A 16,657-nucleotide genomic window follows, 5' to 3' on the forward strand; every position below is an offset into this window, starting at 1 on the left:
CATAATCTTTTGGGACAGTGCTGCCTAATTCCCTTCTCAAAGCACTGAACCTTGGTAGAATTTATCTGAAAATCTATCCTTCCTTAGGTTCATCTGCTTTACTCCTTTTCTATTCCCAACATTTTGTAATGATTCAAGTCAAGTCAAGTCAACAAGCACTTGTAAGTGTTTAGTATGTGTCAGACACTACTAAGTGCTAGGGATACAAATACAAGCAAAAAGAGAGACAGTGCCTGCCCTCAAGGAGCTTACATTCTTATGGGAGAAGACAACACATCAAAGCAAGCTGAAATAGATGAGTGAAAAGTACTTGTGTAGGGACATGGTGCAGAAATTCAAGAGAGTAAGGAGCTGAGCTTGGAGATGAGTGAAAACATGGCTGGCCTAGGCACTTTTCCTCAAAATGGAGGCTCTAAGAAGAAAATGATGGATGGAAGGAATGGGCCACAGAGGCAGAGTGCAATTCCAGGGTGAGAAGGCCAATTCTGGCTTGGTTAAAGAAGTCCAGAGGATCAAGACTAGAGCCCAGAGAGAAATGAAAAAATAAATGACCTGGGCACTTTGCTTATAATGGAGGCTGTGTGAGGAACAGACAGAGGAAGGAATCAGAGGGACAGAGTGAACTCCCAGAGTGAGGAGGCTACTTTGGCATCGTGGAGAAAGTCTGGAGAGTTGGGAGTATAGCCTGGAAAAGAGTGAAGTTTCCTTTTGTATGTTGGCTTCTCCTATTAAAATGTAAGCTTCTTGAGGACAGGGACAGTCTTTCCTTTTGCTTGTATTTGTAATTGTGTTCCCAGGACTTAACAGAGTGCCTGGCACATAGTAAATAATTGGAATTACACTATTCAGAAGAGTCAGGGTGTCCATTTTCTGGCTTGTATTTACTCCCCAAAATAATCATTCCCTCAGCTTTCTTACAGACTAAATTTCTGATATTTTTCCACTCACATGAATAAAGGAAACACAAATACCAAAAGAAATTATAAACAAGAGTTCATGGCTTAGTTGTTTAGAAATAGCTAAGAAATGTTTTAGTTCCTTTTCTTATATATTATAATCTCAAAGTTAGTCAAACATTTAAAAGTCCTATCAAGTAGTTTACATGTTTTCTGGATGATACAGAAAGATTATCTAAACACTGAAAACTCATTGTACTTCATTGATCTGAAGTGAATGGTTTTTTCAAGCATAAAAATTTATGAGAATCTCATTGGCTTCTGGCCTTTTGCATGTAAAAATTATGTCTTTTGTGGTATTTAATTCGGCATTTTATAGTTTTTGGAAAGAAATGAAAATAATATATAGCTATTGTCTTTTGTTCTTTACTAGGGTTTGGTTGGACCGGAAGGTAACCAAGGCCCTAAAGGTGTAAGAGTAAGTAAGCATTTTAAAGCATTCTGTTGCACATGACTGCACTTTACACACACAAATAGTAGCTGACGCAACTCTTCTACTAAAACTGCTTCTTCAAAGGTTACCGATGATCCCTTACTTGCCAGATTCAATGTTTTTTTTTTTGTCTCTCTCCCTTATTTTTTTGGTAACTTTCAACACTATTGGTCATTTTCTTTCCGAATGTCTCTTCTCTTTGTTTCTGTGACTATGTCCTTTCCTGACTCCTTCTAAATTTCTAACTGTTCCTTCTAAGTGTCCTTTGTTTTTCAATATCCACTACTTCCTACACCTCATACATTGAGATCTAGCAAGGCCTGTTCTGAGCCTTCTTTCTTCCCTAACCTTAAGTCTAATCTTTCTCACAGTTGCCAAAATAATATCCCTAAAGCATAGTTCTAACCACTGCCCCCTCCCAACTCAAAAAAATTTCAGTGGCTTCCTTTTGCTTCTAGGATAAAATACAGATTCCTTAAAATCCTTTGCAAGTAAGGTTCTGTCCTACTTTTCTAGCTTTATTTCACACAAGTCTTATATTGAAGCCAAAAAAAGAAATTCCCTGAATTAAATGAACCCTCTCCTGCCTCCCTGTATTTACATTCATACAAGCTACCCCCCATGCCTAGAATGCATTCCTTCCTCTTCTTTACTTTTTAGAACTTTTATATTCCTTCAATGGTTAGCTCAGGTGTTAAACTTTCAAGGGAAGATTATCACCTCCCCACTAGCTAAGAGTTTTTTTTTTTCCTTGCCACTCAATTTTCTCTGTCTGGTTCTCCCCTTGGCCTCTCACTTTCTACCATATGTATCTGTGTGCATGTTCTATATCTATGTCTCCCTCACCCCTCATGGGATCATTTCATATTCCCAGCACCTTACACAGCGCTGTATATATATATATATATATATAATGTATATTATATGTATATATGTGTGTGTGTATATATGTATATATAGATATATAGAGATATATAGCCATATAGATATAAATATATAGCAGGCACTTAAGAAATGATTGGCAAATGGATAGGCAAGCAAGAATCTGGTCCTTTTGCCACTTTGCTCGGCCTGTGTGCACCTAATTAACATACCTAGCTCGTAGGATTCTCCATCTGTATTTTACTGCTTTATAAAGCACTTTGAAATCCTTACTCATGAGGCATTATGTTTTCACCCAAGCAGAGCAGAGATTTGAATGTTTAGATTCCCGATGCTTACTGAGTTAAGTGTAAGCTCAATTAAGCTGTTTTGGCCCTCTTTACAAACAACCCTCCAGCTGGATAACATAAAACAAAAGCCAGCTGTATTTAAACACAAAGTCAGTGGAAACATCGTATTTACCAGAAATGCAGCTGATGACATTGAATGTTCAAAGCCCACAGAATTGTCATTTTAATCCCAACAACTTTTGGCACAGCCTCAGAAGGACAGTCTCAGAGCTGGATGGGGCTCAGAGTGCATCTAATGTAGACCATTCATGAACAGGAATCCCATGGAAGGTATGCATCCTCCAAGATGCAAAGATAATCAAATACCTCCTGTAGCCTCCTGCTCCATTCAGAGAGAACTTTAATGGTGGAGGAGCTTTCTTGAGATCAAGCTGAAATATGACTCTTCCTACTCTTTTGCCTAATTCCATCCATGAGTCAGTCTGATCTCCCTTCCATGTGACAGCATCTGAAATGCTTGATGTCAACTATTTCCTGCCTCCACATCTCTCTTCTCTAGACCACAGTCCCAGTCACATCATTTATTTTTGGGGTTTTTTTAGTTGTTTTTTTAGGCAATTGGGGTTAAGTGACTTGCCCAGGGTCACACAGCTAGTAAGTGTCAAGTGTTTGGTCTGAGGCCGGATTTGAACTCAGGTCCTCCTGACTTCAGGGCTGGTGCTCTATCCACTGCACCACCTAGCTGCCCCAGTCACATCATTTAACACCTTCTTTCTTGATACCCTCCTCCCCTTATAATTTCTACTCATTCATAAAGACCTGAAGAACCCACTGTCAATGAAACTTTCCCAATATAAGCTAGCTCTAGTGATCTTTTCTGAATCTGACATCAGATAGTACCTCTTGCATATAACACTCACTTGGTTCTCAGTATATGCTGCCTTTTATTATTGGTCATCTTTTTATGTGTATATGTCCTCCACCTGCTCAAACTCTAAATCTCAAGGCAGGGTCTAGATTACACATTTATAGGAGCCCCATAATACCTAGGCCAGTATAAATTTGATAAATTTATTGATTAATCTGTATTTTCTGGAAGAGAAATAGGGAAGAATGAAATGATGCTGTCTTCTTTTTAATTTGCCATTTCTCATTAATAGAAATGAGATTATGTGTAGGCATATTATGCCATATTTTTATTAATATTCTATTAATAAATCATGTGTTTAATTATATTTGTGTTGATTACTTATATTATATTTGACTAATATTTATATTATTAAATTATATTTTACTAATATTTATTTAATAAATTATATTTTATCAATATTTGAATAAAGCTACTTAATTTTAACTTATTTTATTTAAGGGCTTCATTGGCTCTCCTGGCTTGGCAGGACAACCAGGGCCTGAAGGAGAAAGAGTAAGTTTATCACTTTTTTAAAAAAAAAAGCAATGTATGTATGATGAATATATTACGTGAATTTGCAGCATAGGGCTATTTGCAAGTATTCCACATTGGGAGAATAAAACAGTTTTTTTTTCCAACACAAAAATGGATTAAGAAAGTAATTTATAAGAATAGACTTTTCTTCATGTCCAAAATGGTTATGAGAATGTGTTTATAATAATTATAGTCCTGTTTCTGCTTCTACTTTGAAGCCAGCATATTGACCTGGCCTAACTATCCTCATGTCTAAACAGAGCCATATCTAGGGATGGGTAACCTTCACAATAGACAATGGTGGTGCGGGGAGAGGGATAACAGCGGTAGGGAGAAGGGAGCAAATATTACTTAATATAAGTAATGTAAAGTAAAGTTTAACTATTCAGGTTGGAAAAACAAATTGAATGAAAAGTGCATATTGCTGAGATATGATGCATGCAGTTAGAGTGACAGCCTAATGAGGTCATATTTTGTATGGATTTTTGCAATGTGAAGAGAAACTCAGACATTCCCCAAGATGTTGGGTGGACCCTCTGTGGCAAGCTTATGAGAAGCTATAGATGTGCCGCACAGGGTGGGCAAGAATATATCACTTGTGATATTCATCACTGGAGGAAATATCCGTTATCAATGAGATCACAGATCCATTTGTACACACATATGTATACCTGTACATATATGTGTATATATGTATATATGTGTGTATATACATATGTGTATGTGTGTGTACACATATATGTATGTGTGTATACACATATATGTATATGTGTATATGCATACATATACATATGTACATGTGTATATGCATACATATACATATGTACATGTGTATATGTGTACACACATATGTTTCTATAAAATGTATATATAATATATGTATATAAAATGAGCTCTAGATTAAGAACCTCTGGGCTTGTTCTTTCTACTTTACAAAACTCTTTTATAGTATTTCTATATAATTTAGTTAAAAGAAGAAGTTATAAATGGAAGGTTTGGAGATTCACAGAAAGATATGGTGTGGAGAAGTACCAGAAGAGTGCCTACCATAGTACAGTAGAGTGTAGTATTTGAAGTCAGAATAACTGGGTTCAAATCCTAGCTCTGTCACTAATTATATGACCTTGGGAAAGTCATTTAATCTCTCTTGGCCTTAGTTTCCTCATTTGTAAAATGAGAGTGTTGGACTCAATGATCTCTAAGATACCTTCTAGCTTAGTGAGTCCAGGAATCCCCACTAGAATATTATTGATCCACCTAGATATGTATATAACACATAAAATACATATATATATTCATACATCCCTACCATGGGCAAGGCACTTTCTTAAATGCCTACCAAGTGCTGGGGATATGAAACAAACAATAGCCTTGACCCTCAAGGAACTTACATTATACTGGGAATATAACATATAAACAAATAAATAAAAACCAAATCATTTGAGAACCGAGAGCACTAACATCTAAGAGCGTCCAGAAAGCCTTTCCAGAGGAGGCGGTGCCTGAACTGAGGAATGAAGGAAGCTTATTGTATTTTAAAAGACTGAGTTGAGAAAACAGTACATTCTAGGCATGGAGGATGCCCTATGAAAAATCAGGGAAATGGAAGAGAGAATGCCAAATTTAGGGAGCAGTAGGTCACTCATTTGGTTGGAATGTACAATGTGTGAAAGACAATATTAAAATACTTGGAAAGGTAGGCAAAATGCCAAACTGGCCATAGGGATCCACTAATGGTTTTTGAGCCTGGCAGTTGCAGATCTGTGTTTTAGGAAGATTGATTTGGCGTCTAGGTAGACAGACAAGGGGAACTGGAAGTAGAGAGAAGAATGGGGGTTTTATAACAATGCAGTTCAAAGGTCATGAGGACCTGAACCAGGTAGGAAGGTTGGTCCATGTGAGTGAAAAGAAGGGGAAGGGAAAGAGATGTCTTGGAGACAGAATCAGCCAAACTTGGGGCATGCAGATGGAGATGTCCAAGTAGGCAGTTGATTGTTTCAACACCTGAGGTCAGCAAAGTGACCAAGCCCTAAGACACCCACTTAGGAGCAAGAGTGAATCAATAAAGGCACTGGTAGCCAACTGTTGGAGGGGCCTTAGGCATAAGTGGAGGGGTGATGGGAGGGACTCCAGGGAGGACTGTCACCCACTACAGCCTCAGATTAGTGGACTGCTGGCTCCCTCTTAAGTGTGGAGCTGGACTTGGAGCAGGGATGGGAGTAGGGGCTGAGCTTCTGCCACTGGTGGCCTTTTTTTCATGTCTCTTCTTGCTCCTTCTCTGGTCCCTTACTATGAACTCATAAATAAGCTAGCTAAGGAAGAATGAGTAGAGTCTACTGCTTTTCACCATATTGGATGTACCATCAAATATCTGTTATCATTTCCTTGCTTTTGTTCCATTAAAGTTGACTTCATAATTAGGCTGAAATCTGCCCCATTCTACAATTCTGCAATGAAACTCCCCTTTTTCTGACAGAAATTGATAGAAGTCAAACTATTTGGGGTGGGGGGATTTTAACTCATTCCTTAACTTAAGTAGACTTTTCCTTAACCTCAAGTTGATAAGCATTAACAAATACCTGCTGTGTGCCAGGCATTGTGTAAAGCACTGGGGTTACAAAGAGGGGCAAAAAAATGGTCCCTGCTCTCAAGGAGCTCCCAATCTAATGGGAGATGCAAACAACTATGTTCTAACAAGCTTCATACAGGATAAAATGGGGGGGGGTAATTTCAGAGGGCAGGTGCTAGAATTAAGTGGGACTTGGGAAAGGCATCACGTAAAGGGTGAGATGTTGGCAAAGGTTTAAGGAATCCAGGAGGTGAAGATGAGGAGGAAAGAAGTTCCAGGCATGGGGGACAACCAGTGAAAATGCCTGGAGTCTGGAGATGGGATATCTTGATCAAGGACCAGCAAGAGGCTATTGTCACTGGATCACAGATTATGTGGAAGGGAATAAGTTCAAATGAAAGATGCTCATTTTTATTTTTATTTTTTAAATTCTGAATGGTTTACCTCAAATCCACATAATTTTTGTTTGGCACGATGTGAATCGTCTGCTTCAAACCCCCTGAACCAAACTGATTTCTCAGGCTGGGCAAAATAACTGCCAGATATTATACCTGATTTGAATTCAGCCCCAATTTAATAAGACACGTCTAATCCTTTCAAACAAGAAAATACACAAAATAACTTTCTTTTTTAAAAAACATAATTAGCTTCTTTCTTTACTCCCCTTCCCAAAAACCATCCCTTACAACAAACTTTCTTTCATTGTTAATGTGTTTCTTTGTTATTGGAAGTAACAGTAGCATATAATTTAGTTACTTAGGACAAAATGTTCATATTAAACGTCATCTCTATGTTATCTACATGTCTGTATTATTACAGGGAGTTCCTGGACCGCGTGGAAGGAAGGGTCCAAAAGGAAGACAGGTAATTGGTCTCATTTCTAACTGCTACTTTAGATCTACTGCCTTCTAGTTCTTCCAATCTATTAACAATGTGAATGTGTATTCATTTCTTTGATCTCTTACCTCCAAAAAATTAGGTTTCTATTACATGAACAGCATGAACCAATCATTTCATTAATGGGGTAGCTAGAGATCTAGACTTAGTGTCAGTTCAAATTCTGCCTCAGATACCAGGTTACCAACTGTCCCACTTTGGGCAAATGACTGAACCTCCCTTGACCACAGTTTGCTCATTTGCCAAGTAGGGATAATGATAAAAGTCCACCTCACGGGGTTTTTGAATGAATCAAATGAGATAATATCTGCAAAGTGCTTTGCAAATCTTACAGCTCTATGTAAATATTATTGGATCAATATTAACCACAGTAATACTATTATGAGGCACTAATATTGTTATAATTATTATGAAAGTCTAAAGTTTTAAAATATTTTTAAATGGAGAATTATTAACCTCTTGGTTCTTAACAATCAAAGGTAGCTAGGTAGTATGGTATAGGGTGGTTAGGTGGAGATAGGACAGTTAGGTGGTTCAATGGATAGAGTGCTGGACTTGGAGTCAGGAAGATTCATAAGTTCAAATCTGGCCTCAGACACTCGCTGTGTGACCTCAGGCAAGTAATTTAACCCTGTTTGCCTCAGCTTCCTCATCTGTAAAATGAGCTGGAGAAAGAAATGGCAAACCACTCCAGTATCTTTGCCAAGAAATCCCCAAATGGGGTCATGGAGAGTTGAACACAACTGAACAACATCAACAGGTGGTATAGTGGATAGATCTCTGGGCCTAGAGTTAGGAAGACCTGGGTTCAAATCCTACTTCAGACATTTGCCAACTATAGTCTTGGGAAAGTTACTTAACCTCTATTTATCTCAGTTTCCTTTTCTGTTTAATGGGGATAATGATATCTACCTTACAAAGTTATTGTGAGGGTAAAATGGAATAATATTTGTAAAAATCACTTAGCACAGTGACTGGCACTCAGTAAGCACTATATGAATGCTTCTTTCCTCCCTTCTTAATTGTGGAAACTGATTTCTGTTGTCAAAAAGGTTAAAAGATCAATAAAAAAAACACAAGTTTTCATTGTTTTTAAATTGATGGGGTTTTGTTATTTTTGTTGTTCAATCATTTCAGTCAGGTCTGACTCTTCATGACCCCATTTGGGGTTTTCTTGGCAAAGATACTGGAGTAGTTTTCCATTTCCTTCTCCAGCTCACTTTACAGATGGGGAACTGAAGCAAACAGGGTTAAGTGACTTGCCCAGGGTTACACAGCTAGTAAGTATCTGAGGCTAGATTTGAACCCAGGTCTTCCTGCCTCCAGACCCTGTGGTCTATCCACTGTGTCACCTAGCTGCCCCAAATTAATAGATAAATACTAGCAACTAGATCCTGACCCAGATAAGTTAGCTAGGATTCTAATATTTTTAGATTTAAATATATATGTATATATGTACATGTACATAAACATATATGTGTATAGTGTATATATACATATACACAGATATATGTATATACATATATACACATGCATATACATTCATGCATACATATACATATGTGCGTGAAAACTATAAAGGATTTTAAAGATTTCACAAGTAAACCCCTGGTACTGATTCAGAAACTGAAACTTTGAGGTTACATAGTTAGCTAGTAGATAGAGAGGACTAGAATATCTGTCTCTTGGTTACCAGCCCCATGCTGTTTCTACCATGTCACATTGTCTCTAAAGTTATTCACTAACACAAGAATATTTCTGTAATGAAAACAGATCATAAATCTATGCAACATGGCTAAGCATCATTTGCAATATGTCTGGAGGTTCTCATGCCATATTGGGCTCTATAAAAGAGAATGGAGTTTTCTGCAACAGATTTTCTACAGTCTGGTGTCTTTGAAGTGACATACTTTGCTTTTCATAAAATTGTGGTGGAATAGATTCTCATATAAATTTTTAAAGGTGAAATTTTTTGAGATTCTTAATGAGCTTTGAAAAATTGACTAAACTCACTAAAATAACTCTGAAAACTAAACTTGTTTTTTTGTTTGATTGCAATGATTTTACTTAAAATTGATCTTTTCTGCTCGGCTGTGAAATGATGTTGGATTATTTATTTATGCTAATTTTCTAATTCACGTAGATCCTGCATCTTAAATCTTGCCAGATATTTTAGTTGCTTCTATTACTTGACTCGATTTGCTATGTTAAAGACTTAGGTTAACTCTTCACAAAATTGTAAGCCACTCTCCCTTTCTGAACTGGTGACTCCTCCCACTCAAGCATCTAGTGGTCTTATTTTCTTTCTCCAAAAAGGATCTGATGAACTCATTCACACCAAAATGTCACTGAACTCTATAAATAAGTTTCAGTTGTTATTCATTCCTAGGAAAACCTTAAGTTTCATAGTATGAGCTAATATATTCATTATTATTATTGCTGCTGTTGTTTTTATTTTATTCTTACACACACACATATTATTATTATTGTTATTATTATTATTATTACCAGATATTTGATTATTTATCACAAGGATATTTTAATTTAGAATTTTTATCCTTATTGCTTTGAAAAGTGGTAAAGAATATGGAACCTGAATATGATTATTTTAACAGGAAACCAAAGTTTAAGCCAAAGGAAGTAATCCTTAATAGTGGAATTTCAGAAATCAATGGGTCATTATATGAGATACCTTGATAAACAGGAACCTTTCCTGGCTCTCTTGAAATAACACCGTATTTGTGACCACCTATTATTCCATTTACTGAAAATGATGGGCAGCGAAGATTTTTCACTGAGTTTGAGGATTTATAGATACTATTATATTTCTTAGCTTCTTAGTTTGCCCCTATATTATACAATTATCCTCCAGAATTCCTCAGTTCAAAATGAGTTTTCTATATAGAGGTTTCAGAGAGGAAGATAAACATATAAAAAGGCTGAAATGATTGCTATGGGTAATTTCTTTATATTTGTCCTGGCCTGAACATTAGAAAATCGGCCATATTTGAATGCTATAAAAGTATACCCTTTAGTAATGAACTAGGATTCCTAGAAAAGCGATTACAACTCTTAGACATATGTATCCCATTTCTTTCTTGACAATGTTTGTACTAGAAAATGTTCCTGGTCCTACAATATGTCATGTACACTGCATGTCCTCATACTTACATTTTCCATTAAATGGTTTGGCCTTGTTTATGAGGAAATTTCTCAACTTTGGTTGCTATTCAAACTGTGTTCAGGAAAGCCTCATAGATCACTCTGAAATGTTAGCCCATGTGACAATCACAGTACTACAAAGATTTATTTGTCTTTATAACAAATGATTTCACCTTCTAATGTGTTGACTTTTCAATTAGCATATGTGATAGTGTGAATTATTCACCCAAAGAATCTAGTATTTCATTTTTTAGGCAACTTAGATATTCTAGCTAGAACTATAGATATATTTCATTTGTATCTGCATTAAGGGATAAGAGAATAGGAATATGGATTTGTCAGCTGCAAGTTATATTAGAGATCACTCAGAGTAATCCCATAATTTGCCATACAAGCAAACTTCAGATGAGGGAGGATAAATGCATGGTTTAAGGTCCCACAAGTCTTCAAACTCAGATCCTTTACCTTGAGATGAAAAGCTCTTTACCATAACATAATGCCTTCTTCATCCATACTTCTGTTCTCATTATTATAAAAAGTATTAAAGCATGTTATCATAATAATTTGTTGTACATTTATATATTTAATTATTCATGTAGAATACTTCTTCCCTTTTAAAATGAAAGGGTTTGATATGGTATTATGGGAAGAGTGTTGAAGTTGGAGTCAGAGTAACTGTATTCAAATTATAGCCCTACCATTGTGACCTGGGGTGAATCACTTAATCTCTCTGGATCTCTGTTTCCTCATTTGTAAACTGAGGGGGTTTGTACTAGATGATTTCTAAGAAATAACTAGGTGGTGCAGTAGATAGAGCACTGAGCATGGAGTCAGGAAGATATGAATTCAAATCTGGCCAAACATGATTACTAGCTAGTGACCTTGGGCAAGTCAATTAACCTCTGTCTGCCTCAATTTCTTCAACTCTAAAATGGGGATCACAGTAGCACCTGCTTGTTAGGGTTGTTGTGAGGATCAAATGAGGTCATATTTGTAAAATGTTTAGCACGGTACCTGGCACATAGTAAGTACTTAATAAATATTTGTTTCTTTCCTCCCTTCCTTCCTTTAAGGGTCCTTCCATCTCTAAATCTGTTATCCCAAACACACACACACACACACACACACACACACACACACAAAATCAAGTTATTCATTTGATTTTGGGCTACCATCCTTTTAGGATTCATTGTCCTGATTATTTTATGAGGTATATTGTTATATCTTAACTTAACGTGTTTCTTCATCACCATGATTTTTAAAGACTTTGTGTGTTCATATTTATGGTCACCAAGTCAATAAATGGGAGTATGTTCTCATCAAAGAGGTATACAGGTATATAGGTATACAGAGTTTTCCTAGGTCAGCTCATAACGAATTCAAAATGCTTGTCAGTTAATAATCAGTAGGTATGTATAACACTCTAGATAATATTGACATAACTGGCCTTCACCAAGAGAGATATTTCATTGTCGTTCAGTTGTTCAGTCTCATCCAACTCCTCACTTCCCTTCGGATCATAGCATGGCAGGCCCTTCTATCCTCCACTATCTCCCAAAGTTGGTCCAAGCTCATGTTCGTTGCTTCCATGACACTAACTATGCATCTCATCTTTTGCTGTCCCCTTCTCCTTTGCCTTCAGTCCTTCCCAACATCAGGATTTTTTTCCAATGTGTCCCATCTTCACATTCTGTGGTCAAGATATTTAAGCTTCCACTTCAATAGTTGTCCTTCCACTGAATAGCCTGAATTAATTTCTTTAAGTATTGGTTGATTTGATCTCCTTACTGACCAAAGGATTCTCAAAGGTCTTCTCCAGCACCACAATTTGAAAGCCTCAATTCTGCAGCGCTCAGCTTTCCTTACAATCCAACTCACAGACACACATTGTTGCTGGAAAAACTATGGCTTTGACAACACTGACCTTTGTTGGCAAGGTGATGTCTCCGCTTTTTAGTACTCTGTCCAGATTCACCATAGCTTTCCTCCCAAGGAGCAAGTGTTTTTGAGGGATCTTTGATTCCATTGAGCCCCAGAATATTATACATCCTCCTTAGTGATACCCATGATTCCTCAGAAGAAATTCTCCTAATAATCCTCATAGGAAAAACACAATGTATTTTAGTGATCCAGATTGTATTTGGGAAATGGACAGTGTTTCTCATAATCCAGACTCCTCTTGCCCCTCAACCTCATGCAAAAATCCATCTTCCTAATACAGATGTTTACCTGGAGATGCTATATGGCTGTAAATATTACAATACCAAAATTTCCAAAGGATCAAAGTTACAGATAACTTAAGGCAATAAAGAAGCCTAATAAATGGCAGGTGGACTGTAGTATATTTCCAGAGATGGCCTATGGCCAAGTAGCAGTCCAAGGAATATAAGTAAGGAAAGGTATGTTCAGTAAATGAAGTAGAGGCCAGTCATGAAGTGAGATTGAAGTATGGTAGATAGATATATAAGGGCCACAGTGGTACCCATGAAATGTAAGATGGCCTAGAGCCATCCAAGGCACTGTACTGATCACATGTAAAGGGTCTAAGAAAGAACAGGAACAGGATAGAAAGGAGGGCATAGATGCATCTTTACCAGTGAAGCGATATTTGCAGCAATGAGATCTCAAATCCACTGAAGCATTGTAATGTGCTTAAGTACTTTGATTGAAGCATTTTGCCATGTTGCTGTGGTAAGAGAAGTTAATATCAGCTAATATGTCACATTATAGTCTGGTCACATATAATAGTGCTTGGAGATTTTTCTTGGAGATTTTCTCTATCACTTCCTAGGATTAGTTATCATTTGCTGTAAAACATAAGCTAATTCAATTCAACAACCATTTATAAAGGGCTTACTACATGTAAAACACTGTGCTAGAGGCTGGAACATGTTTGGATCTAGTAAGAACATTCTGATGATTGTAATGGCTTTCTTTGGTTAACTGGGTTCTGAAAAAAAGATGTAAATATTTAAAGAAGAAAAAGTGGTTTTTATTTAGCACATACTCACCTAGACCAAAGAGTTATGTGCCTAGAAAGGTACCAGTGAGGTCCCATTGTCTATTCTCCTTTTATGCATCCTAGAATATAGAAGTTCAACCAAATTTCAGTCTTTATTATGTCTTAGATGAAAATGAGCCAATCTTAATTTTTATTAATGTTTTCCATGTGCCCCAATGATTTTATTTTACATGCTTCCCAATTTCAACTTGAGAAACTTTGAGTCAGAAGATTCAAATTTTAGTGCTCTGGGGAAAGTGAAACCTGGTTCACATCTGAATTGTGCCTAACCCAAACTAGTATTTTAGCTTTAAAAGAAAAATAACCATAGATAGATTCATGACATAAAGGAAAGGAAGATGCAGTGACAAAAGAGTCATGTGGATTTAATAACTTCAAATTCCACTTCATCTTATCAAAATCCAAATAGTTCCTCACTTAGGATGTGTTTCCAAACTTCCTTCTCTAGTCTCACAGCCAGGAAAATCTGGAGCTGCTAGAATTTTACATGACTGTCAAATTAACTTTATCATCAGTCACTTCCTTATATTAAATAAATCATGCAAATTGGCATGACCCATAGGCCCAGTCTTGAATGAATTTAGTTCAAAATTAACTTTTTAGGAAAGAAGCTAGCAGCTTTATAGCCAGTTTGGGACTCACTCTCCATAGCACCTGGCCAACAACAGATTGCCAAAATGTAGAGAGGGTTCCAGGATATTTTTAAAAATTCTTTTGGGTATAGAGAGTAGTGAGTCAGATTTCTATTGTTCATTGGGATAGGATATTTTACCCAGAACAAAACCTTGTAAGTCCACATCCCCAGAGCTCTTACTCTTCTACTGGAATCACAGAAATAGCACTCTCCAAAATGATGGGAAAATAACACCCTTAAAAGGATAAGGTGGCAGAAATATCCATTTTCTTAAATTATAGAGAAAATTATAAGTAAACAACAAAAAGAAATTATTAGAAAATGTAGGTTAGAGCCACAGTTTTCTTAGCTCATCTCTTTATGTTGGAAAAGTCAGCTTTAAGTAGATGCCATGTATGTTGGCTCCTAATCATAGTGTTAAAATTTAAAAGTAAAGTATCATTCTTGACATCTGTTATTTGTTTCTGTCCTTGGCCCAAGATTATTTTAAGTATATATCACAAAGTAAAGTTTTAGATATATGTTTTACAAGTCACTTGAGAGGCATTTTTCTTTGCCCCAGAATATAACTGAAATTATTTTGATAATAAAGAATTCAGCACATTTATATGACAATTTCCAAAGTTTCAAATAGTCTAATTTGTCAAACCCAGTATAAACCTGTGAATTGGCAGAGATTCACATTATGTATACCTGTATGATGGAGGTGTGTGGAGTGTTAAAGAAGGAAGACTAGCACCTCTGGTCTGAGGGCTTGCTCTTTTCAGGGTTACTCATCCAAAATGGTGTCTACCTGGCACTCAACTCTCACCTGTGGCTCTAAAAAGCTATAGCATGTGCAGCAGCCACCCCCGGTAAACCATCGAGGCAGACAAACTAAACCATGTTGAGGGAAACCAATAGACCTCAAACCTGTTGGTGAGTTAGGGGGGAGTGTACCCTAAGCACATGAAGACTTCCCCAAGCAGAATGGGCAGATGAGAACAATTTGTTCCAATGGCCAGGAAAGCAACAGAAGCAGGGACTGTGAAATGCTCAGAGATTGATCAGACATTGAAGACACCAAGGTCATCCAGTGCATCCCAAGCCATCACCAGTCATCTTGGCTTTGGTCCTGCCATTGGACTTTGATGACTCTGGAAGAGAGAGTGAGGCTGATGACTGTGCAACTCTGCCTCAAATCCAATTCAGGCACCCATCAAGACATCATCCCGTGATATCATTGGTGCTCTTCAAAAAATAAAGGACAAATAGTAAATGTCTGTACGACGATTGTTTCATTTTAATTCTGCAAGTCTTTTTTGATCTTAATCCTACTTTTTATGTTTATTTTTTCCAAGTATTACTCGTACATTTCATAGGAGACATACTAAAGATAAGAAGTCTTGAAAACTTACCTCACATTTTTAAAGTCACTCCCAATTTTCTAGATTTATAACAATGTGTAGAAATCAACAAACATTTATTAAGCCCTATGTGCTGGGAACTATCCTGGAGGTAAAAAGAAAGGCAAAAGACAGGCCCTGCTCTTGGAGCTCATATTCTAATGGGGACAAAAGCATGCAAGTAACTATATGCCTACAAGATATATACAGAATGAATGGAAGGTAATTTTAAATGGAAGGGAGTAGAGGGACCCTGAAAATACCACCCTCCTGCAGAAGGTGAAATTTGAGCTGTCTTGAAGAGAGCCAGGGAGGTTGGGGAGAAGAGATAACATTGCAGGCATGAGGAATAGCCAGTACCAGTATACTGATCTGGGAGATGGAGTGTTGTGTGCGAGGAATAGCACATAGTTCAGTGTAGTGAGAGTTTGTAGAGAGGAGCGATGTCTAAGAAGACTAAAAAAAGTAGTAAAGGACCAGAATATAAATGGTGTTAAATGCCGAAGAGAGGCCTTTTGATCCTGGAGGTAAAAATGCCCTGCTGGAGGTTAAGAAAGGGAATGAGGAGCGTGTGTGTGTGTGTGTGTGTGTGTGTGTGTGTGTATACACATATACATTCTTGCTAAAAATAAAAGGACATAGCTAAATGAAAAGATGCCTCACTGGTCCTTCTTCGAGTGGCATATAAAATATTAAGTGGAATTGGTTTCATTGTATTACCAAAGGTAACAAGAAGCATCATTTCTTGGGACATTTGGTGATTTAGAGTCAATCTGCCGGCACCTTGGGTGAATTTCTTTCCAGAACTTTCCAGAAATTGTAAAGAAATAGACAAGAACTATATAGATTAAGAAGGAATATAGGACATATAATGGGTATTGCTTGCATTATCGATGGGTGGGGGAAGGTCTGAATGGAGGAAGATAATTTTGATCTGAATTTTTTTAAATGAATGTTAAATAAAATTTAAAAAGTAAAAATGA

The 16,657-nt window shown here is 36.9% G+C and overlaps 1 protein-coding gene across 1 annotated transcript in view; it reads left to right on the plus strand.

Annotated features, from left to right (window-relative positions):
• The window catches only part of COL24A1 (collagen type XXIV alpha 1 chain), a 369,727-nt gene that overhangs the window by 104,480 nt on the left and 248,590 nt on the right, over positions 1–16,657 (plus strand). Inside the window, exons 11-13 of the mRNA XM_027873950.1 lie at positions 1,330–1,374; positions 3,931–3,984; positions 7,394–7,438. Coding sequence (XP_027729751.1) covers positions 1,330–1,374; positions 3,931–3,984; positions 7,394–7,438 — 144 coding nt within the window. The remainder of the gene's footprint in view (positions 1–1,329; positions 1,375–3,930; positions 3,985–7,393; positions 7,439–16,657) is intronic.

The sequence above is a fragment of the Vombatus ursinus genome, unplaced genomic scaffold (genome assembly GCF_900497805.2).
Source record: "Vombatus ursinus unplaced genomic scaffold, bare-nosed wombat genome assembly UNPS02014803.1, whole genome shotgun sequence".
Taxonomy (NCBI): domain Eukaryota; kingdom Metazoa; phylum Chordata; class Mammalia; order Diprotodontia; family Vombatidae; genus Vombatus; species Vombatus ursinus.